General features: G+C 33.1%; 1 protein-coding gene across 1 annotated transcript in view; it reads left to right on the top strand.

Annotated features, from left to right (window-relative positions):
• Positions 1-25,318, top strand: part of LOC114338855 (beta-1,3-glucosyltransferase) — a 209,000-nt gene that overhangs the window by 135,309 nt on the left and 48,373 nt on the right. Inside the window, exon 2 of the mRNA XM_050646909.1 lies at positions 4,409-4,518. Within this exon, the coding sequence (XP_050502866.1) occupies positions 4,409-4,518 (110 nt within the window). The remainder of the gene's footprint in view (positions 1-4,408; positions 4,519-25,318) is intronic.

The following is a 25,318-nucleotide window of genomic DNA, read 5'->3' as shown; positions in this document are numbered from 1 at the left end:
ATTTTGACAATAAATAAAAAAATATGGCATCAATAAACCATTGCCGTTGCGCTTATTTTTATTTATACAGGGAGTTGAACTTGTTACGATTTTCATATAAAATTGGTTATAACTTTGTAAATACCCTGTATAACATACCAAACCTTTATATTTTTGTAATGGAGAAGTTAACATTTCGAATAAAAAATAAAATACAGGGTGTTCCATTTAAAAAAACATAAGTTTGGTCTGTCACTATGTTATCGAACACCCTGTAACATTCTAACTAATTTGTAATGTGAAGCTTAAAGTTGACTACAATTTTTGTTTGTAACTTTTATCGCTATCTATTACTATAACGGATCTACGGAGCTTTACCCCACTAATCAATCACCCTGTATATATCATACTAGTGACGTCATCCATCTGGGCGTGATGACGTAATCGATGAATTTTTTAAATGAGAGTAGGGATCGTGTGATAGCTCATTTAAAAGGTTATTTAATTCTCTATTCAGTAATATAAACATTAACATGATTATTTATGTAGGGTGTCCAAAAAACTATTTTCTGAATTAAATTAATTGAGACAAAAATAAGAATGAATGTAATTTATTTATTTCAAAACACATTTTACTGCTGTCATAAAACAGAAAAAAATGTTTATTTGACAAATAAATCTTGTTTTTCGCTTAAATTCAATGTTAAAGCTGCCACCCACCTGCCTTTTAGCAGTTTGAACATTGAATTTAAACGAAAAGCAATGTTTATTTGTTAAATAAACAGTTTTCTGTTTTCCGACAGCAGTAAAATATATTTTGAATTAAATACATTACATACAGTCTTCTTTTTGTCTCAATTAATTTAACTCAAAAAATAGTTTCTTGGTCACCCTGTATAAATAATCATGTTAATGTTTACAGTACTGACTAGATAATTAAATAACCTTTCAAATGAGTTATCACACGACCCCTAGTCTCATTTAAAAAAATCATCGATTACGTCATCACGCCCAGATGGATGATGTCACTAGTATGACATATATGACAAAAAATCATAACTTAAAAATAAAAATCGACCTGTGTCGGGATTTCTATCTAAAATTGCCCATTTTCGAGAAAATGATTTTATTCCAACTCAAACGTCCTTACTGTATATCTACATAGGTACAGTAGGAAAAATGAAAGAATACCCATGAACGAACATATAAAACACACTGTATTTTCCTGTCACCGTGTCACACAAGAAATTGGCCAGCGCAAGTACATGTAATAGCTATTTGTATAACAAGGGAGGAAAGTGCTTCTTTTCCTCCCGAGAATGAAGTTTACTGCCCGACGCGTAGCGGAGGGCAGTAATCATTCAAGGGAGGAAAAGGCACTTTACTCCCATGTTATACATATGGTTTTTCCACCTTCCTCAAATAACAAGTCATTTTATCATTTTTACTTAATTTATTTATGTACCTAACCAACAAAATTTATTAGAACTAAAACTAACAAGTAGGTACAATATAACTGTCAACTGTCAAATATAAGTCAAATTATTTATGTAAACATTGTTAAATCAGAATAACAATTTACTGTTTTTTACCATTCTGCAAAATACAGAGTGTTTTTAAATAAACGTTAAAATGTATAGATACTTACGAAATAGAAAATAGATATTGTACAGGGCGTCAATAAGTTATATTTCATGAATGAAATACCATGACGTCACTTTTACTTTTCCTCCCTAGGGAGGAAAAATATTTTCCTCCCTAGGGAGGAAAAGTACAACTTTGCTCCCTACAATCAGGTCCGGAAAAGTATACTTTCGGTAGAGGTAGGTGGAAATAATTATTGTTACATGTACTTGCACCGGACAATTTTCTTTGTAACACGGTGACAGGAAAATACAGCGTGTTTTATATGTTCGTTCATGGGTATTCTTTCATTTTTCCGACTGTATCTACATAGGTATCTACATATTTATACGAGCCATGGAAATGTTGTATGCTTTTATTTATTTTATTTATTGTATTTATATGATGGGAAGTAATAATATAAACCCAATAAAAATAAATCAAGGCTACCCAATACAGGGTATTTCAAAAAGGTATGTCATAAATTAAATCACGCATTCCGGGGACAAAAATAAATTGATTGAATCCAACTTACCTTAGTACAAAAGTGTACACAAAAAAAGTTAGAGCTCTTTGAAGTTACAAAATGAAAATCGATTATTTTTCATATATCGAAATCTCTTAGAGGTTTTTCATTGAAAATTGACATGTGGAATTCTTATGGCAGCAACATCTTAAAAAAATTAAAGTGAAATTTTTGCACCCCATAAAAGTTTTATGGGGGTTTTGCTCCCTTAAACCCCCCCAAACTTTTGTGTACGTTCCAATTAATTTATTATTGTGGTACCATTAGTTAAACACAACGTTTTTAAAACTTTTTTGCCTCCTAGTATTTTTTCGATAAGCCAATTTTTATCGAGATGCGGCTTCATTTTTAATATGTTTACATAAAAATTCTATGGGGTTATTGTTATTTTTAAACCCCCCAAATGTTCGTGTACGTTCCAATTAAACTATTATTGTGGTGCCATTAGGTAAACACAGTGTTTTTAAAACTTTTTTGCCTGTCTTTTTTTGATAAGTCACCTTTTATCGAGATGTGGCTTCTTCTTCAAAATATACCTAAAAATGTAAATTAGTTATAACTAAATTTATCTACTCTATGTCATATTATGTATAACTTTTAGTTTGTGAAAACTGTCATTGTAGATAGCAGTGCGTGAAGGATTTAAAGTGTGCGTGAAGTAACAATGTATTTTAAATGGGCCTTACTTTTTCGCACTGTTTTTAACTTTCGCGTTGTCATGGTGACGATCCTTAACTTTCGCGTTGTCATGGTGATGACAATATGAGCAATGAATTACAACAAAAGTTTTGACAGTTTTGTGGTTTGAAAGTAGTTAGAATTTTTGAATATCAAAGTTCTAAAAATTGTAGAATAGAAATGAATTCCAGTGACGAAGAGTTACAGCTTTCTTTATTTGTTTATCGTAGATAAAATATTGTATGAAACTGTGCGTGAAGTACTTTTTGCGAACTTACGCGATTTATAGCGCTCGCTTCGTTGTCGCTCGTGCTCTAAAAATCGCGTGAGTTCGCAAAAAGCATACTTTACGAACTGTTTCATAAATAACTATTTCAGATTATTAACAGGTATATCCTAGGTACTTTACCATATACAAATATGTGGTGGATTCGACAAATATTCAAAATATCTCGATAAACACTGGCTTATCGAAAAAGTACTAAGAGGCAAAAAAGTTTTAAAAACATTGTGTTTAACTGATGGTGCCACAATAATAATTTAATTGGAATGTACACAAAAGTTTGGGGGGGGGGGGGGAGGTTTAAGCGAGCAAAACCCCCATAAAATTTTTATGTAGTGCACAAATTTCACTTTAATTTTTTTTTAAGATGTTGCTCCCATAAGAATGCCACATGTCCATTTTCAATGAAAAATCTCAAAGAGATTTCGATATATGAAAAAAAATCGATTTTCATTTTGTAACTTCAAAGGGCTGTAACTTTTTTTGTGTACACTTTTGTACTAAGGTAAGTTGGATTCAATAAATTTATTTTTGTCTCCGGAATGCGTGATTTAATTTATGACATACCTTTTTGAAACACCCTGTATAGTAGTGCACAATAAGAAAATTTTCTGAAATAAAGAAAAATCACTGAACTTTTAGATCGTACAAAATTGTGTAGATATTGCCATTCAAACTAAACTGTGCTTTCTACTGAAACACATTTTTAATACTACTTAATCTCTGTATCAACTTCCAAACAAACGACTGGTGTCATATTTAATAAAGAAAAATGTTTCCTCCCTCCGTGTCCATTCATCATTCCGTAACGGAAGGCGAAATTCGGAAAAAAAATAAAAACAGCATCCACCTATTAAAAAACAAATTTGCTTATTTACATTAATTGCTGAGCAGTTTTTGTTCTGAGATTTCGATTTTAAAATGCACAAAGGACCTTTATTTAGAAAGTGAGCGTATACAATGTTGAAACAAAAAAATGATGAAATAGCTGGCTTCCAATGATGAACAATTGTATTTTGGGACAGAAATAATAAGGACAGAACTATAGAGAACTAGGTATTAACAAATACAATTAATTTTTTTATTAATATTAATTTACTATTTTACTTGGAAATTAAGCCACAATTTAAGTTAAAAATTAAATTTATTGACATTTTGACTTCCACTTCTGAAATCGTTATCGAAATACAAAATATTAATAAATTGTTTATGTTGCCTGGTAAAAAAATTCTTAAAAAAATAAAATAAAAAACATTGCATAAGATGCCACATAGAAATAGCTTCAGAACAATATTAATATTTATTGTATATTGTTTCAGATATCCAGCATATCGTGTTTGTTATAATAAGCCAAAATAACAAATACAATTTAAATTTAGCACAAAATTTGGAATACAGTATTCGTACACAATCCGAAAGAATATTTAATGTAAGTATTTTTATATTTTAGTCTCTAATATAATATACATACAATGAATATACATATTTTCTCTCGTAGTATCAAATTGTTATCTTGCGCTACTTAGACCAATGGCCCACAACTTGCTTTAAAAGGCTTAACCATTTTTTTGTGACAGTCCAATAAGATTTAATTTTAACAAGTCTTTATGCAACGATTGTCATCCACTTTCTTAACACAGTCATTTCCACTTTAAATGTTGTACAGTCTGTATAATTTAGTTACAGTTGCTATACTTGCAGTATACTCCAGCTCCAACTCTTTCATCGGTTTTAGTATATTAATTTAGCCGTATTTATATTAGCGTTGGTTTGCCATTATGAGATGAGGTTTTCCTTATTGGAAAGACATTAAATGGCTTTTCAAGATTATTTTTAAGTTGCATTGCATCTAGTACCATTTACATCTCTGGATGATTTTTTATTCTCTTCAGATTTGATTCTGCCTTATGTATGTATGTTCCTACCTTCGCCCCCTTATCGATCCATATAATATGTAATGGAGGAAGGCCAAGCATGACCTCCATGGAGGCGGTCGAAGTAGATGACATTGCTCCTGTTATGGTTGAACATGTTTGTCATTGAAGCTTATTCAGCTTCTATGTGGTGGTCTTTTGTTGACATTTAGATCACCGTACTAGTGCTCCAATTGTAAAAGTAATTTTGGCAGGTTAACAAGCTTATGCGAATAATTATTAAAATTGATGAGATGTGATTGAATAACGGCGAATTTGTATTGGAATAAGGATAGATCGCAGAAATGAGAAGTCCCAGGTGTAAAGAATAAATCTGAAAATTCTCGTGGAACTACTTTCTGGTAATATCATTAAGAGGAAACAGTAGCGATCAACAGGTAGCAACAAACGCGTTCCAAGATTGCGGCTTTAATTTTGAATATTTTGTTGATATTTGGCACACATATTCGTAATATAATAAAGAATGGCGGTACAGAGCCCAATTTCAGAAATATGTTAGTATGTGGAAATTACTCTACAACTAAATAAAATATTGAAAAAGGAGCCTGTACCGCCATTAAGAAAGACAAAAAATACACTTTCTTCAAATAAACTTTTTTATCCCATGCCTAGATTTTGTGTAATCTTGGAACTACTAAAAATCGATTTTTTTATAACAAGAAATCGAACGTCACTGACTTGGCAACATTTCGCGCCTATGTGTATAAAAATTATTGTTTTTGATAGTTTAAACGTCACTGTCAGTGACGAATTCCCGACGCACTGTTGCCTCACTTTTGAAAGTTCGCAGAACTTTCGCAATATTGGACCGCGTTTGTTGCCACCTGTTGATTGCTACTGTATCACCTTAATCTCTTCCTTTTACAGTTTTTAAGGCAAGGAGACGACGAATAAAGGAGACGAAAGGGACTCTAGTCACATTCCGTCTATTCGTCTAGGAAAAATTCCAACGAAAGTTGATTCCGTGTACTCAAAATATGAGTAAAATGAAAAAATAAAGACAGGTTATGTTTCATTTCGGTTCCGAGATGTCGGTCTCTCCAGAACTCTTCAGTGGGGCTACAACAACACCTCTGAATCGACACAAAACCGAGCTGCTTATTTAAGCAGAATTCGCGTATCTGACGCTGTAGCGATATCTAAAGAAATAGAAGTCCCTGATGTAAACAATAAATCTGAAAATTCCGATGAAACCACTTTCTGGTAACATTCTTAAGATGTAGATTCCTAATCGTCCTAAGGTCATAGAGACCTCAATATTGTAGAGTACTTTATTCTTCGTCTCCTTGCCTTATAATTTGTAAAAGACAGAGATTAGAATGTTACCAGAAAGTGGTTCCACGAGAATTTTCAGATTTATTGTTTATACGAGAAGTGAATCAAATATGAACAGACCTTTGCTAATAACTTTTTATTGAATTATAATTACAACAATTAAACAATACCTCATTTTTCTATATACATTTCTTCCTTCTGTATGCATTTTCCCAGCGGCTAGGGAGTTTCTGCATTCTATTTTCATAAAGAGAATGAGGGAGGGTATCTAACCAATTGCTCACGAATTTCTCCACTTGATTATCATCATCAAAACGTGCTCCACCCTCCACCTAGTGCATCTTTTAACGGACCGAACATGTGGTAATCACATGGTGAAAAATCAGGACTGTATGCAGGATGTTCAACGAGAGTCCAATGCATTTCTGCCATTTTTTCTTGTGTTAGGGCAGCTGTATGTGGTCGGGCGTTGTCATGCAAGAGCAACACATCTCGTATAGGACATCGCCGTCTTTTGGACCCATAAGGCAGCTCGAACACCATTCAAAAGACTACAGTAATAAGCGGCATTAATGGTTTGTCTCTCATGAAGAAAATCCAGCAACAAAAACAGTCGCTAAAACTTTGCCTGTAGATAAACGAGTTTTCGCCTTTATCGGACAATTTTTAGACGTCGTTGATGACTTTGTTTTGCACGGCATCTCGTCCTTCACGAACTTGTCTATGCCAAAATTTCACTTGTTTTCTGGACAGTGTTGATTACCCATATTGATTTTTCAATCTTCGCCAAATTTCAGCGGGACCAACATTTTTTTTGCAAGGAATTTGATAACAATGCGTTGTGCAACCGAACATGGTACTATTCTCTCGCTCATCGTAACAGTAACTGACTGCACGTCATTAGAGAACAGACGGTGGTGCGCAGTCACACATTAGACTATAACCTATAACCTTCCACCACAGCACTAATTTAGACATATTCACCAGTTTATGCTAAGCGGGGACGGAAAGGTCGGTTCATATTTGATTCACCCACGTATTTGAAACTTCTCATTTCTTTAATAGATGTCGCTACAGCGTCGGATACGCTAATTGTTTTTATAATTCTGCTTAAATAGGCAGCTTCGTTATCGTTTCGTTTCGATTCAGAGTGTGTTCATGCAGCGCCACTGAAGAGGTCTGGAGAGACCAAAACGGACGTACGGGGATGGTGGGTCACCTCTAAACCGAAATGAAACATAAGCCGTCTTTAATTTTCATGTTACTCATATTTTGAGTACACGGTAAATATATGGAAATGTTTACCTTTTTTGTCACTCGATATAATTAACAATCCGTTCGTTGCTTTGCGGCGCAGTCAGTAGGATTCTTAGTTTTTACCATTCTAAATTCTATAAACGAAATTAACGAAAATCGTGTCAAGTAGAGATTAAGTTCCGGAAAGTTTAAATCAATCCGTCGAAGTCCATTCCAATTGCCGATAATCCAAAATAGACTTTTCTGTTTTCTATTTGTCTAATCTTAATCACAATCTTCGAGTAGTCTAAAGCAAGTGCTGTTGTGTTTGTAGCGAGGGCAACTGGCATCGTGAATAAATTATAAGACGGAATAAATAAAACACACTTAAGTGGATTTCATACAGTCTTTTTACATGCTTTTCCTTTTTGTTTCGTGAATTTTTCATGTCTAACACATAATGTGTGATGTGTAACTTATCGATATTTTTATTTTGGTTTTGTAGGATTCTTTATTTTTGAGTAAGTAGGATAACTCTTCTATCTTTTGCTTGTTTCTTTCTAGATATACAAATTTAAACATGCAATCTTAGTATACCGGGTGGTGAATCGTCAAACGAGCCAAAGGAAACTAGTCATGTGCAACTATTTGTATAGAAATCTATATTAAATGTATAAATATATGCCAACATGGAGAACACACATCTGGATGAAGAGGAAGCAAGAGGAATAAAATTCAAAAAACACTACTGGTTACTCGGCCGACAATCCACCTTATTCTTATCTAACAAACTATTAGTGTATAGAGCAATCATCCGGCCCATCTGGACATATGGGATTGAACTGTGGGGAACTGCAGCAGACAGCAACCTAGCAATACTGGAGCGAGTAGCGAGTTCAATCCAAGGTTCTTCGTGCTATCACAAATGCGCCGTGGTTCATTCAAAATGCAGACATTTACAGGGACTTCAGACAGGGAAGATCGAGACAGTGAAGCAGATGATCGTCAAATGCAGTGATAAATATTTCAAACGACTGGAAAAGCACCCCAACGAATTAGCAGTGAATTTATTGGACAACTCTACACAACTAAATAGACTGAACATTAGAACTCGTCTTGACTTGCCATTTAAGAAATAAGTGTTTTAAAGTGTTTAAAGTTTTAAGTGAAAATGAGTGACTTAATTTAGTTATTAGTAATAAACCTACTAGGAGTTGATAGTCATTGGACTAAAACTCCTCTCACATTTGTTCATTTAACATAAATGCCTAGTGTTACTTACTGTGATGTAACAGATTGTATTTCAAAACAAATTAAAAAAAATTTATGAAATCTGTATTAAAAACGTTAAAACGTTAAAAATGTTAAAATTGTTCTACGAATTAAACACGTGCCAAAATTTTGCAAAAATATAATACATTAAACTAAAATCACAATAAAGATGCACTAGAAATACACAAACCCAGACACGTTGAATGTTAAAAGGAGCACTCCCAAATCATGATTTACAATGTATATGTTACGGTAAAAGTAGATAAGGGAGCGTTCAAGTATTAAGCTTGGGGGGGGGGGGTCAAAAATCTTCAAAAAATTGCGTTACGCAATAGTTAAATGCCCCCCATTACAGTGCGTTACGTAGGGGGGGTCAAAAATCTTCAAAAATCGCGTTACGTAATATGTACTTGAACGCTCCCTAATCTGGTAATTGTGCACAATTACCGGTAATTGTATACAATTACCAGAGTCGACGGTAAATGTAGGAAATATTTTTTAAACACCCTTTATTTCCTACTTTTACCGGTAATTGTATACATTTCCCAGAGTATCATGGTAAAAGTACGAAATTTAAATGCCACAATATATAACTGTAGAAATCATAACACTCTATTCGGATCTGTGTGAAACTTGTGCCAGAAAAAATCCAAAGTTTCACAAAAAGGTTTAGTCTTGAAATCTATAATGTCAAAAGAAATGAATAGTAGATGTCAAATATATTTGATAGATATGCAAGCCGAAGTAGATAATTAATTTAAGTTCATTTTGTCTACCAAGATCATTTAACATTTGTACAATTACGGCCGTTGAAAACTAAACATAGAGAAGAAGTTGCATTAGTTCTTCTTGACGTATTGTGTATCTTTGGAGCTCCTAGCATTCTTTAAAACGACAATGGACGAGAATTCTCCAACATAATTATAGAAGAACTGTGCTCCGTGTCGAAAGATTTGACGATCGTGCACGGTAAGCCAAGACACACTCAGTCACAAGGATCAGTTGTGAATAAAGACATTGAAAATATACTAAGTTCCTGGTTGGAAAGCAACCAAACAAAGTTGTCAGAGAGTCTTCGATCTGTACAATTCGCAAAGAACCGAGCTTACCCTTCTGGCACCAAGTGCAGGCCGTATGAAGCTATGTTGAGGGTTCTTGCCAACATTGGTTTCAAAACTTCGTCACTGCCAGAAGATGCTTCAGTTAGGCAATATTTCGACTGAAGAAGATTTCGAAGTAGAAGGACAAGTAGAAGAAACCCAGTCAGGTCCTGATTCTAAAGAACGTGAAGAAGCAGAAGTTGATGAACCAAATGAGCTTCTAATAGAACAAGAACCAGAAAATCCTGAGCAACCATCAGTGAATGAATCTAATGCGATTCTAGAAAACTATTTTTATTTCTAATCAAATTTCAGAGATGCGAGATTCTATTGCAATTAACCGGATACGTGCAAAGGAAGGTCTTGAAAGCAAGCCTAGAAAATAGTTAAAACATCAAAATCGTTTGGCAGCTTTTATGAGTGTTTAACAATTATACAAATTGGGTACTAAAGATGGGCGACTGCCACAGTTGCATAGCAGAAATCAATTTACCATCTGCAAAGAATCATTAATTTCTTTAGACACGGTTGCAAAACTAAACATTTCATTGCGCGAGTATGTTAGAAAAACGTTTTTGTCGGGTGGGCAAGGCAATCAGCGATGTGCTTGTAAAAGTAAATGTAAAACAGATAAGTGTAAATGTAAATAAATGGAAAGTTGTGTAATTCCAAGTTCCATGGGGGTTTGCCATGTCACAACAAATAGTAAGTAAGTAAAGTAGTAGTATTAATTCAGGCAAAAAAGCTCAATTCAGGTTAAACAAAATGTCTCTAGTATTTAATTCAGTTCAATAAAAATCACACTTCTTGAATATCCGTTGGAATTTATTGTTTTTATTTCATCATTTTCCTTACTTTTACCACTGGTCCTTGGTAATTGTATGCAATTACCAGTAAAAGTAGATACTTGAAAATAATTTCCTACATTTATCGTCGGCTCTGGTAATTGTATACAATTACCGGCAATTGTCTACAATTACCAATTATCTACTTTTACCGTAACATATATACTATTAGGATTTCAAATTTATGAAAAACTAGACTTATGAAATGAAGAATAAAATAAGAGGTCTTTGATTTGGATATCAAATATCTTTGATTTGGAAATATAAGTTTATTTAATTTTTATTGATAATTGTTGGGTGTATGATTTGATATAAATGATGAAATTTGATATGGTGTCTCTTGGTATAAAAGTAAGAATGCTGAGATGTTACGCCTTCTCTGTCCTTTTTTATGGTGTTGAATCGTGGACCTTGAATGAGGATATGTGCCGAAAATTGGAAGCATTTGAGATGTGGCTATATCGGAGAATTCTTAAAATCCCATGGACTGATCGGGTCACAAATAAGGAGGTTCTTAAAAGAATGGGGAAGAACCGAGAAGTACTAACCACCATCAAATCTCGAAAGTTGGAATACTTTGGACACATTATGCGAAATGAATCCAGATATGCCCTCCTACAAGCCATCCTGCAAGGAAAAATATTTGGAAAGCGAGGTCCAGGAAGGAGAGGAACATCCTGGTTAAAGAACCTCAGAACCTGGTTCAACACAACATCTGTGCAGCTTTTCCGCGTTGCTGCAGATAAAGTGAAGATTGCCATGATGATCGCCAACATTCGTCACGGATAGGCACATCAAGAAGAAGAAGATGATTTGATGGATGTTTGATTTTTATTATTCTAATCATCCTGTATGGTATAATGACATATGTGATTTTCTTAATTTTTAATATTTTGGTATGTTTTGAAAATATACAACACTTGCTTTTAATTTCATAGTTATTTTTGTAAATTCATTTTTCTATTGTTTATGGGAGCGTGCAAGTTCGGCAAAGCGACCCCTATTTCTTCGCTCTGTACTTTTATTCGCACTTTTAATTATATTGGCCAATTATATTAGTCCTGGTTACCGGACAATTGTCTTGGCCATAGTCCAAAAAATAGTAAGAAGAAAAAATAAGATTCAGGTTATTTTATGAAAACGTGAACAATTGTATGTAGTAAATAAAATTAGTTATTAAAATGCAGTACTGCACTCAAAATACAATTAATTAAATTTACCTTTATATAATAATTGCATATCATATCAATATTGTGGAGCAATATATAATTTTTCTGCTTCAATGACAGAAGGTATGAAATATACGTCAATTTGACAATTTCAATTGACATTATGAATTATTTAAGATAGTTGCAATATTTCTCCGCGACTCGCGCACGGTCGTTTCTCGTTTCCCTTCCAAGTACTTGCACACCGCGAAAAGAAAATACTTTGAAGCCACGTTTTCAAATACTAAGGCGCTTGACACGCGCATTCTCATGACAGGCGCATAACGCGCGTTTTGATAACGCGCGATTACAACTACATACATTTTACTTGAGACCGTTCACATACCAACGGACGTTTTAATGACCTAAAAGTGAGTGCCTTACTAGCTCAAGAAACAAAGTCTACCCTATTTCAAAATATCCTTTTATCTTGGGGACGGTTTCCATCCCTTCTTAGGGGCAAACATTTTTTGATCAAAATAACATAGGGGGTGTCGTTAGAGGACCAAATTCTAAGCAAACAATGTTGTATAAGTTTTTTTGAAAACTCAATATTCTAATATTCTAATATTCTAATAAATCTAAAAGTTATTCGTCATTGAAACTTTTAGATTTTCATTGAAAAATGACACTTTTTTGGACGGTTTTTTGCGAATAACTTAAAAACTGTGCATCTAACGAAGAAAACTGTAAGACAAATTTTTATAGCCTATGAAAAAACAAAGAGATTAGTTTTTTCAGAAATCTAGTTTCAATATAAAGTGAGATAACATACCTAGTTGAAAATAATGCTAATAACACTTTTTGTAGTGGTTGAAAATACCTTTAATTCGCATACAATTAAATGCCGATTACATTAAACTGAGCGAGATACGGAGAAAAAACATTGATCACATATATTTTAAGAAAAAATGAGTATTATACTTAATCCTGCATCCACGAGAATTTAAATCCATCATTTTCCTTCTACAATACCTTTGATTCTACTGTTAGTTCCATGCTAAAAAAAAAGTAGGACTTGTTTAAAATGCATGGTTTTTGAAAAGAATAAGATTAAATTATAGAGTGCATTTTTAAATGTTTTTAAAAAGCTGTCTTTTTCTCCGTATAACTCGAAAATGAAAAGAGATAAAAAAAGACAATTCACTACAAAAATGTAGGGTTTTTTTAATTCTGCTTTTTTTTTCATTACTGTAGCATAACAACAACTGTCAGAGATATGTATCACTTCTTTAAGTTAGGTTGATAGCGCGAATATCACCATTCTTGCGCCCTTTAACAATTTACCTTTTAAAATTATAGATTTTAATTGATGCGATCAATGTGGTTTTATGGTCTTTCAAATTTCCTTTAAAATGGGAGAAATTGGGGAAAGGTAGAAAAATCAAAGGTTTACAAACGAATGTTTGAGGTAAAAATTTGAAAGGAGTTATTTAGAGTTATTATACCTACTCTTTACTACAATCAGACCGCTTGTATTAAGCCGGATTCAAACGACTCGTGTACTTCGCAAGTACAGAATTATTCGCCTACTTGGAAAGTATACGAGTTTGCGATTGCAATGACAAACAGGGCACTCACACGACGTGTACAATTTACAAGTACGCGAGCGTAAACATTTAGCTTAACGACCTTGACAAATGAATCAGTGGTGTGATTACTAATAAATAGAACAGGACATTTAGGAAAAAATAAATCGATATTTAAATACAGCACGTAGAAAGTTACAACTTTTTTCATTGTGTTCAGGATGACACCAGTAAAAAAATCAACAATAGAAAAATGGCTGGAAATTATGGCTGGAAAAACATGTCAAAATAAGGGTATTAGGGCCAGATTTTGTTACTCGGGGGTTTTTGGGTCGCTGAGGACGAATACGCCACCAGAACTTACCATCGGGGCACCTGGTGTCCAGGTTCACTGCTAAGGCACGTCATCTAGAGTTTAGAGGGTTTTCGACACTAAATTTATGCAAACAGATTACTCGGGAGTTTTTAGGGTAGCTGAGCAAAAATACGCCATCAAAACCGACCCCCCGTTGCACCTGATGCCTAAAACTCTCCAAACTCCTGAAAATAACATGCCTTAGCATTATGTACCAGGTGGTCGGAGGGTCGGTTCTGATGGCGTATTCGTATTCAGCGACCCCAAAAACTGCCTGCTTACGCCCGGTTTCATAATCAACTTAAAGTGAACATTAACTAAAGTTCACTTTAAAGTTGACATTTAATTGCATTGATAAAGGTACCAACTTAAAATTTAAAGTCCACTTTAACTGATTATGAAACCGAGCGTTAATCTCTTTGCATGCATTCAGTGCCGAAAACCTTAAAAACCCCAGAAGATGACGTGCCTTAGAAGTGACCACGGGCACAAGGTGCTCCGGGGGTCGGTTCTGATGGAGTATTCGTGTTCAGCAGCACCAATAAACCCCCGTATAATCCATTTGCATTAATTTACTACCAAAATCCCTCGAAACTCCAGAAGATGACGTGCTACAGCAGGGACACTGGGCACCAGGGGCTACGGGGGCGGTTCTGATGGAATATTCGTATTCAGCGACTCCACAAACCTCCAAGTAAACTGATTCCATTAATTTAGGGCCGTTAGCCCTCGAATCTCCAGATGACGTGCCCTAGCAGTGACCCTGGGCACCAGGTGCTCCGGGGGTCAGTTCTGATAGCGTAGTCATGTTCAGAGACCTCAAAAACCTCGCGAGTAACAAAACTTGGCCCTTAATATGCTTATTTGAACATGTTTATGCACTTTTTAATGCATGTTAAGATCTTTAAAAAGCAATTACATATTAATTAGGCATTTTCACCCATTATAGACTTTTTTCCTGACATCATCCTGAACACAATGCAAAACTAGCAAGTCTCTAGGTGGTGTATTTAAAAATCGATTTATTCCGGTGTTTTTAGTGCAAAATGCACTGGTCTAAATGAATAGTCGCAGTAAATGCCAATTATTTATACATTTCGTTTGACCGCCTATGCAAGTATAGACAAGTACGTACTTCGCAAGTGTGCGAATAATCGTGATCCCTTTGACTCGGGTCATTTTTTACCGACAACAGTTGGAAGACGAACGAGTGGCAACGAGTGACAAATAATTGTACGAGTAACCCACTCAGACGACATGGCAAGTATACGCAAGTGACGATTATTCGCCAAGTACACGAGTCGTTTGAGTCCGGCTTTAAGTTGTACCAAGAAGTTTCAGCTAAAGTTTCTATTAAGCGTGGTGTCAGACAGGGATGTGTTATGTCACCGACATTGTTCAATGCCTACACCGAACCAATTTTTGAGGAAGCGTTAAATAATCGTCGCGAAGGTGTTAAAATCGGTGATGAAATCATTAATAACATCAGATACGCAGATGACACCGCCATAATGGCAGAGAGTCTGGAAGACCTTCAAACAATGTTGAACGCTGTAAACAACGAATGTATTGCAAAGGGCTTAACAATTAACGGAAAGAAAACAAAATGTATGGTAGTCGGAAAAATTAATATCGAAGACGCAGTACTAAAATAAGATAACAAAATCCTGGAAAGGGTGGAACACTTTAGATCTCTGGGTAGCTGGATTGACGGCAGGATTGAAAGTGATGAGGAAATTTCGACTGGAACTGAACTTGCACGAAAAAGCTTTATTAGCTGGCGTTCTGTATTGTGCAGTAGAAGTCTGTCTTTGACCACACGTCTAAGCAGGGCCGCCGAGAGGGATGAACGGGCCCCGGTAAGAAGTGAAGAGCGGGCCCCCGGAAAAAAGTGAAGAGCGAAAAAAATTGTTTAATTTTTGTAGAAATAAAATTATCAATAATTAATAATAAGAAACATTTCAAATATAAATTTTATAAAATTTTGATAACTTGGTATTTATAATAGTGAAAACATTTATAATACAGGTGCTTTTCGAGTTTTCTAATTGGCGAAGATGTCTATGATTTTCTAAAAATCTCATAATTTTACCAAATCATTCTCAAGGCACAAAGTTACTAGGCCAGTTAGCCGATCCTTCATCATTGCAGATCTCATAGCATTAGCATTTTTTATGCGAGAAAGACAACTAAAGGATCTTTCTGCTTCTGCGACTGTCACCGGTAATGTGCCAAATATTTGAACGTAATAACGAAGATAGGAAATAATTAATCCAATTTGAGATGTTTAATTTTATTAAATAAATCTATTGGAGAAAGTTGAGATTCACGAATGTTATCCTTGTACTTATATCGACCTCAAATGAAAAATTTGCTCTATCAATTATTCTGCCCTGCTTAGTAAAAACGTCCGATCTACAATTTTCGTTTTTTCGTGATAAGGTTGTATTCCACTACTATTAGACATTTAGCATCCTATTGCTTAGGCAGAAAGTCCTTTTCTGCCATCTCAAATCGTACAAAAGCGTAAATTTGTTTGTCCTTTCTACAACTAATAGCCATTGTGCTTAAAATAAATGTCCTATTAACCTTATCACGAAAAAACGCAAATTGTAGATCGGACGTTTTTAGATACTAAGCAGGGCAGTATTGTTCACTGGTGTTTTCTTAAAAAAAAACTCAGGCAATATATCAATTTTTTTCTTAATATTGTCATTAGCTTGATCTCGGGATGTCCATAAAATGTTAAATAGCGAATGAATTTCATTTGTCGCATTAAATCTTCTGTTTAAGGTTAAATTGATTATTATATGATATAGGCTATTGATTATATTCAAAATAAGATAGCTAAAAGGAACTACAACGTTAACGGGGTTTTATTATTTCATATCGTCAATGGACATCTATATATGAAAAAACCGCGGAGTGCTACCATTTAAAGGGGTGCGTTTTTGAGAAATGGGTGAATTAATCCCTGGGCACAGGTTAAATTAGGGTGAGTTCTATGAACTTTTGGTACAAACACGTCTACATAAAAATTGTTCCTGGTTAAATTTCCTATCTACATATCACTTTTTAAAGTCAATGATACTTTTTTTTATAAAAATATATTCAAAAGAAAAAGCACAAAGAAACCCAAAAGAAAGAAATTTTGTTTTTTGTCCCATAACTTTTGTCCACGAGGATATAGGTATAGACATTGCTTTACAGAAAAAAAATCTACATATTTCTTCTTTAAATTGTTGTTTAGTAGAGGTCATTAGGATTTATAGTTTTTGAAATATGATTTTTCAAAGTTCGCCACTCACAGCAATTTTGGGCAATTTTCCTTGTTATTTCGCAAATATTGTTCTGTAACCTTTTTCTACGTAACTTTAGGTATATGCAATGGTACACGTAATAGGAACAGAAATGAATTACCTTTAAAATGGTCTACTGTATAACGTTGTACGACTTTTTCTTTTCGAAAAAGATTATGGTTTTTGAAGGTTTTATACTTTTAACGATTTTTGTAATATAACGAGCGATCCACAATTATTGGGATCAAAGTTAGCCGTGCAAAAAATTACGTATGTCTTGTTTTAATCTGAATTTATATCATTGGTTTATCAGTTAATTTTGATTAACATTATAAAACATAAAAATTCAGTCAAAACCTTTACACAGAACTTTAATCAAAAATAAAAAGAATTAACAAAATTATTAGTAACAATAATAAATAAAATCAAACAAGATGCTGTATAATCCACCACCATATCTACATAACCTAACTTTTCTTGTTAAGTTGACGTACACTGCAAAGTTGACGTAAACTGGAAAGTATATCTGAATTAAGAATAGACATGCACTGTATAGCTATCTCTGTCGTTCAGAGCCACCTATGGTGACAATAATTTTGGATCACACGTTAATATAAAAATAAAATAATATTATTATACAGGGTGGTTCATCTTATTCGCCTCGGTCTCTGTACGGAAAACCACTTGATATTTTAAAAAAATTTCTTCACAGAAATATACAGGGCCTTTAATACTACAACCTAAAAATAATGTGAATTATACAGGGTGTTCCAAAAAAGAGTGGTATATCAAAGTTATATTTTTTCTTATGGAATGCCCTATATCTGATGACATTATTGAATTGACCTTAAAAAATAAGCTATACTTTCATAAGGGTTCCCTATACCTAAATACAGGGTGTTTTGATTTATTTCGATTTTTATAAAAATGTAAGGTTTTAGAAAAAAATAAATATCTACGAATCTAAGAAGCAGTAACAAATTCTTTCTTGGATCTTAATAATAGACTATTTAGCATACTTAAACAGATGCTTATTGCAACAAAATTTCTTACAGGGTGGTCAAAATATGAGATTGTTCTATTAACAAATTCAAGCTGTAATAACTTACTTATTTTAAATGGAACACCCTGTATCTTACTAGTCTATCGCGTAGAAAATTTACTTAGCTTTCAATTTGTATTAGGGTTTCCTATACCTATCTTTTTACAGGGTGGTCAAAATATTAGATTGTTATATTAACAAATTCAAGCTGTAATAACTTACTTATTTTAAATGGAACACCCTGTATCTTACTAGTCTATCGAGTAGAAAATTTACTTAGCTTTCAATTCTTATTAGGGTTTCCTATACCTATCTAGCTTCATTTTTTAAATATTTAAAGATTTCATAATTTGTAAGCTTTAAAAATTAGAATTAAGTACCTATGTCGTGGTTATGTACAACACATCACCAACACCGGCAATATACTTAAATATCTTAGTCAAGATAGTTTCATTAATAAAATTCACATTTTTATCATTTAATCACACAGAGTGTTCTTATTTTAAATGACATACTCGATATTCTATTCTTTATAATGGAAGATATTTAAAATCTCTTCAATTCCATGTTAACATTCTCAATACACATGTTATTCTGTAAATATAAATTCCCATGTTATTCTGTAAATACCCATTTTTACATATTTTTGTACAATAGGCTCGTTTTCGTCAAAGTAGCCATTGCATTTAATTGTTTGTAAGTAATTGCGATTTAAAGATTCAAACAAAAAGTGGCGTTCTTAAATTTACTTAATAACCGTTGGGTTAAGATATGGAAAATACTTATACGGAATGAAATATAATTTAAATATCTTCCAGAATACGGCATCTAATATAGGGTATGCGGTTTAAAATAAACATATTATTCAATTTCACATGTAGGCCAAAATCAACTAAAATAATACAACACTCTGTGTAATTACATGATAACAATGAAAATTTTATTATTAATGACAGTATCTTGTCTAAGTATATTGCCGGTGTTGGTGATGTGTTGTACATAAAATAAACACGACATAGGTACTTACGTAATTCTAATTTTTAAAGCTTACAAATTAGGAAATCTTTAAATATTTAAAAAATGAAGGGAGATAGGTATAGGAAACCCTAATAAGAATTGAAAGCTAAGTAAACTTTCTACTCGATAGACTAGTAAGCTACAGGGTGTTCCATTTAAAATAAGTAAGTTATTACAGCTTGAATTTGTTAATAGAACAATCTAATATTTTGACCACCCTGTAAAAAGATAGGTATAGGAAACCCTAATACAAATTTAAAGCTAAGCAAATTTTCTACGCGATAGACTAGTAAGATACAGGATGTTCCATTTAAAATAAGTAAGTTATTACAGCTTGAATTTGTTAATAGAACAATCTCATATTTTGACCACCCTGTAAAAAATTTTGTTGCAATAGGCATCTGTTTAAGTATGCTAAATAGTCTATTATTAAGATCCAAGAAAGAATTTGTTACTGCTTCTTAGATTCGTAGATATTTATTTTTTTCTAAAACCTTACATTTTTATAAAAATCGAAATAAATCAAAACACTCTGTATTTAGGTATAGGGAACCCTTATGAAAGTATAGCTTATTTTTTAAGGTCAATTCAATGGTGTCATCAGATATAGGGCATTCCATAAGAACAAATATAACTTTGATATACCACTATTTTTTGGAACACCCTGTATAATTCACATTATTTTTAGGTTGTAGTATTAAAGGCCCTGTATATTTCTGTGAAGAAATTTTTTAAAAATATCAAGTGGTTTTCCGTACAGAGACCGAGGCGAATAAGATGAACCACCCTGTATAATATATTATATATTATATAATATTATATTATATATAGTATATATAATATAATATTATATTATATATTATATAATACCTAATATAAAAAAATATTATTTTTTACATTTTTTACGATTATTTTTGAAATTTCTCATTATAACTTTTTTTCTTCTACATTTAGGTATATATTATATTTTATAATAAAAAAAGCTTATTTCGTTTACTTTAAAGTGGTGTATTACAAAAAATTCTAGGATTATTTTTGAATAAGATATTATTTTTCAAAATGTAATAAGTACTTTTTAAATTATTTTTTAAATTTCTCATTATAATTTTTTTTTCTTGTAAGTGAATATACTATATATTGCTCAATAAAGAGGGATTATTTTCTTTTCTTTAAAATGGTGTATCATCTATATTTAAATAATGGAAACCGAGTGATTCTTTGATATTTTTTTAACTGTATTATTCAAAATTATTTCTTTTACAAAAATTACATAAACATTAGTCTTAGAAAACATCACTTTAGTTAAAATTATTTAAACGTTGACATTTAAAAAATTTTCAAAACCAAATTCCATCTCTTCGTTAGCATTAGCTTCAATATCTTCCTCTGACACCACAGTTATCTTAGAGTTCACACAATTAGTACCCATGCACATGCACTCTTTGCAGAATATTGAACAACTAATTCCTATCTTCCTACAACCGCAGTTTTTTGTACATCCTTTGGTACATTTACATGCTATTTTTTCAAGCAAAGCTTGTGGTGCAGGAGCTTTGACAGTAAATATTGGAATTAATCCATACTTTGAAGTTTGCCCGGCCGAGTCAAGTGGATCCAAAGTATTAGGTACCTATAAAAAATAAGATTCAATCATAACACACAATCACATAAAAAAGTTGTAATGAGAAAATTAAAAAATAATCTTAAAATCAAAAATCGATGCAAGTACTTATTACATTTTGAAAAACCATATCTTATTCAAAAATAATCCTAGAATTTTTTATAATACACCATTTTAAAGTAAACAGAATAAGCTTTCTTTTTTATTATAATATATACCTAAATGTGGAAAAAAATTTATAATGGGAAATTTAAAAAATAATCGTAAAAAATATAAAAACTCGCTAAAAGTATAAAATCTTGAAAAAGATAACCTCTTTAAAAGAAGTCGTACAACATTATACTGTAGAACATTTTAAAGGTAATTGATTTCTATTCCTCTTACATGTAGCATTGCATATGCCTAAAGTTTCGTAGAAAAAAGTTACAGAACAATATTTGCGAAATAACAAGGAAAATTGCCCAAAATTGCTGTGAGTAACAAACTTTGAAAAATCATATTTCGAAAACTGTAAATCCTAATGGCCTCTACTAAACACCATTTTAAAGAGAAAATATGTAAGTTTTTTTTCTGTGAAGCAATGTCTATACCTATATCTCCGTGGACCAAAGGTTATGGGACAAAAAACAAAATTTCTTTCTTTTGGGTTTCTTTGTGCTTTTTCTTTTCAATATATTTTGTGTAAAAAAAGGTATCCTTCATTTTAAAAAGTTATATTTAGATAGAAAATTTAACCAAGAACAATTTTTATGTAGACGTGTTTGACCAAAAGTTCATAGAACTCTCCCTAATGTAACCTGTGCCCAGGGACTAATTCACCCATTTCTCAAAAACGCACCCCTTTAAATGGTAGCACTCCGCGGTTTTTTCATATATAGAGATTCATTGACCATATGAAATAATAAAACCCCGTTAACGTTGTAGTTCCTTTCTATAGTACATAATCAATAGCCTAATAATTTGAATTACTGATCGACAATAAATAAGAAAAAAACAAAATAAGAGCAACAGAGATGGAATTCCTAAAGAGAAGATGCAGAGTAACAAGAAGAGATAAAATAAATAGAGCTCCATTTTCCCGGCCCCTTTTGATTTCCCGGGAATCGAGAGTTGGTAATTTGGATTTCCCGGGAATTCCCGGGAATCGGGAAATTTAAAAATAAAAAGAAGAAATTGTTTTTGTTCTAATTTTTCAATGCAATTAGTATAAAAAATTTGATTACAAATTAATAATGTTTAGAAAAATTCAAAAATTTAAAAGAAAATTAAAGATTTTAAAGAAAATTTTAAAAATAGAAAAATTACAAATTTGTGGAATCTGAATTTTCGTTGTTTTTAATTGAAATATGTTTTAAAAAAAACATAAATTGTTGAGTGTTTGATCTTTCAGGCTGGTTCTTTTTTTGTACAGAAATTTGTTGAAGTTGAAACCGCGCTTTCTGTTGATGTAGGTCTGATGCTTTTTAGCGAAGTGAGTAATTTTTTAAACTTCAGGTCAGCTGATTTGCACTAATCTAATACCGTATTAAATTTCCTACGTACCTACTAATTCTTCATAAACATAATTTTAATTCAAAGTAAATATTTAAGTTATAATTCTGGATGCTTCAAAATGAATCGGATCGTCGCATAAACAAAAGAATGTTTATGCTGACGGATGTGATACATTCTGATTTTACCCCAAAATTTTAAGGTTTAACCCGGGAGCAGTCGCGCTAAAAAATCTAACATTTTATCCTCTTCCGTGATAACTTGAAGAAAAATTTTGTAACATAACTTTTCACTCGTAAGTGCCTCGAGGAAGATTGTAGTAATGCGTGGGAATTTTTTTAAGTTTTTTTTATTTCTTTATTTTTTTTTTGTGAAATTTACGGCTTTGGTGAGAACCAATTAGCTTTAAAATTGTTAGAAATATATATTTTTAACGTAACAAGTCAATAAAAATATTATACAATAGAAATTTTTTTTAATTCGCATTTAAATTCGTATTCTGAGATTTTTTTCTCTACGCGCGACTACTTACGTGACAGAAGTTAGCGCGACTGCTCCCAGGTTAAAATATAATTGAAAAATAAATATTTTAAGTGAAATTATTTAAAATGATTATTAAGCAGAGATAATAATTGTATCAGAATCATTTATTCATTGTGAGTTAGTAATATCTCCGCTCATAATTTAAAATAAAATATTTTAACATCCCGGGAAAACTGTGAAAATTCCCGGGAATTGGGATTTCCATTTATTACTGATTTCCCGGGAAATGTGTCCCGGGAATTTCCCGGGAATGCAGCTCTAAAAATAAATAACATATGAAACTCAGATATAATAGACTACATCGAACAGAAGAGATTAACCGGGTACAGACATGTCAGAAAGCAGACCAAAATAGTTAAATAAATAAGTTGGATAAACAGAGTGGAGCCGTTAGAACGAAGGAAGAGAGGCAGACCCCGAGGACCTTTCAGAGATGAAGTGGACGAAGCAATGAAAGTAAGAAATCAGCAGGAACGGAAGAACTGAAGAGAACGGTTGAGTGAAGGAATACAGTGAAAAATGTGGAAATCGTTATTATATAATCCAATCTATGACAATATTAAATATTTCACAGCGAAACATTGCATCGGGCTCAAAGTTATCAGTCGCGTCACTACTAGGCCCAGGCAAATCATCAAAAAATCTCGGCTGCTTGTGCCGTTTTTCTTCATTTGATGTAAATTATGCACATAAAGTGATGTGCAAAAAAAACGGGAAAATTACGTCTTTGGTCTGGTCGACACCGGGCCCCGGTAAAATGTACCGGCTGTATCGCCCTCTCGGCAGGCCTGAGTCTAAGAGTATTGAAGTGAGACGTCTGGTCCATTTTGTTCTATGGATGTGAAACTTGGACGACAAAAGTGAAGAATCTCAACAAATTAGAAGCGTTCGAGTTGTGCTGTTACCGTCGCATACTCAGAATCCCATGCACAGCACACATATCCAACGAACGTGTGCTGGAGACCATGCACAAAGAGCGAGAATTAATCAACGTCATCAAAACGAGAGAGGTTCAATACTTCGGTCATATAGCTTAGCTATAAGGCGGTCTGTAGCTAGAGGACCTAAATATCGCTTACTCCGGTTGATCATTCAGGGCAAAATCGAAGGAAAACGCTGGGTTGGAAGAAAACAACTGTCTTGGCTGCGTAACATTAGACAATTGATATGTCGACGGTCGAGGAATTGTTTCATAATATAGCTGCCGACCGAGAAACATTTCATCAGCTTGTTAATACGACGATAGTCAACGCTTGAAAACAAGCACGGCACACAAAGAAGAAGATACCTACTCAAAAAAATATCTACATAGTCGAGTTGTACATTTTTAGAGTTCCTTACAATTCACATTTTATGCACTGGGGTGCAAAATTAACCGGACACCTTAAAAATGGGTCATTTTTGATGTCTGGAATTTCCTAAACCTGTTGTCCGATTTAAGTGATTTTTTTAATATACTATAGCAGGGGTGGCCAAACTGTGGCTCGCGAACCACATGTGGCTCTTTGAAGGATTATTTGTGGCTCTCAATAAATGTACCTGAATTACTTTTAATTTTTGTGTTTCAAAATGTCTAAAATTACTGACAACAAATATAAACGACTAAGTGTAATAGCAGCACTTAGACAAGAAGGCCCCTTATCACCGTTTCTATTCAATTTGGCCTTAGAATATGTAATAAAGTAAAATGTCATCTGAGTTGACAGGGCGATTTGCGAATGGAGGATAAAAACTATTGTTGGCCTTTGCTGATGATCTAGGTGCAGTCGCTCATTCTACAAGAGTCGTAAGAGAGGTGTATTTACAACTCAAGGATGAAAGAGGTAGTCTGGGCCTTCGACAAAATAAAGAGAAGACGAAATACATGTTAGTAACCAAAAATACAAGACCAAGAGTTAGGCAGAACATAACTATTAATGACCACAACTTCGAAGTAGTAAGAGTTTAAATATCTAGCGGCGGCAACTACAGATTCCAACCGCATATAAAAAGAGGTCTGAGCATGTATGTATAGCTGCGTGTAATAGAGCATTATACTCCCTATCATCATTATTAAGATCTAAGCTGCTAAAAAGACAGTCTAAATTAAAACTAAATCTACATTCAGTATTTGAAAGGAAAGTTCTCAGAATGATATTTGCACCTCAAGGAGATGAATTGATAGGATAGTGGAGAAGGCGACGTAATGCTGAATTGGTGACTGTGTGTGGTACTGAAAACATCATCAAAGATAATATAAAAGCTAAGATAAGATGGGCAGGTCATGTGGTACGATCAGAGGAACACAGAGTGTTAAAGACAGTGTTTTTTGAGAGACGGTAGAAGATCAGTAAGCCGTTCCAGAAAAATATGGAATGATGATGACAAATCGAAGTATCCTGAATTAGTAAAGGCTACTTGTAGAATTATTTGCATATTTGAAACAATGATGTGAACAATTTTATTTCGTTTTAAAATTCGTA

The sequence above is a fragment of the Diabrotica virgifera genome, chromosome 3, assembly GCF_917563875.1.
Source record: "Diabrotica virgifera virgifera chromosome 3, PGI_DIABVI_V3a".
NCBI classification, from domain to species: domain Eukaryota; kingdom Metazoa; phylum Arthropoda; class Insecta; order Coleoptera; family Chrysomelidae; genus Diabrotica; species Diabrotica virgifera.
This window is presented reverse-complemented; position numbering and strand designations above follow the sequence as displayed.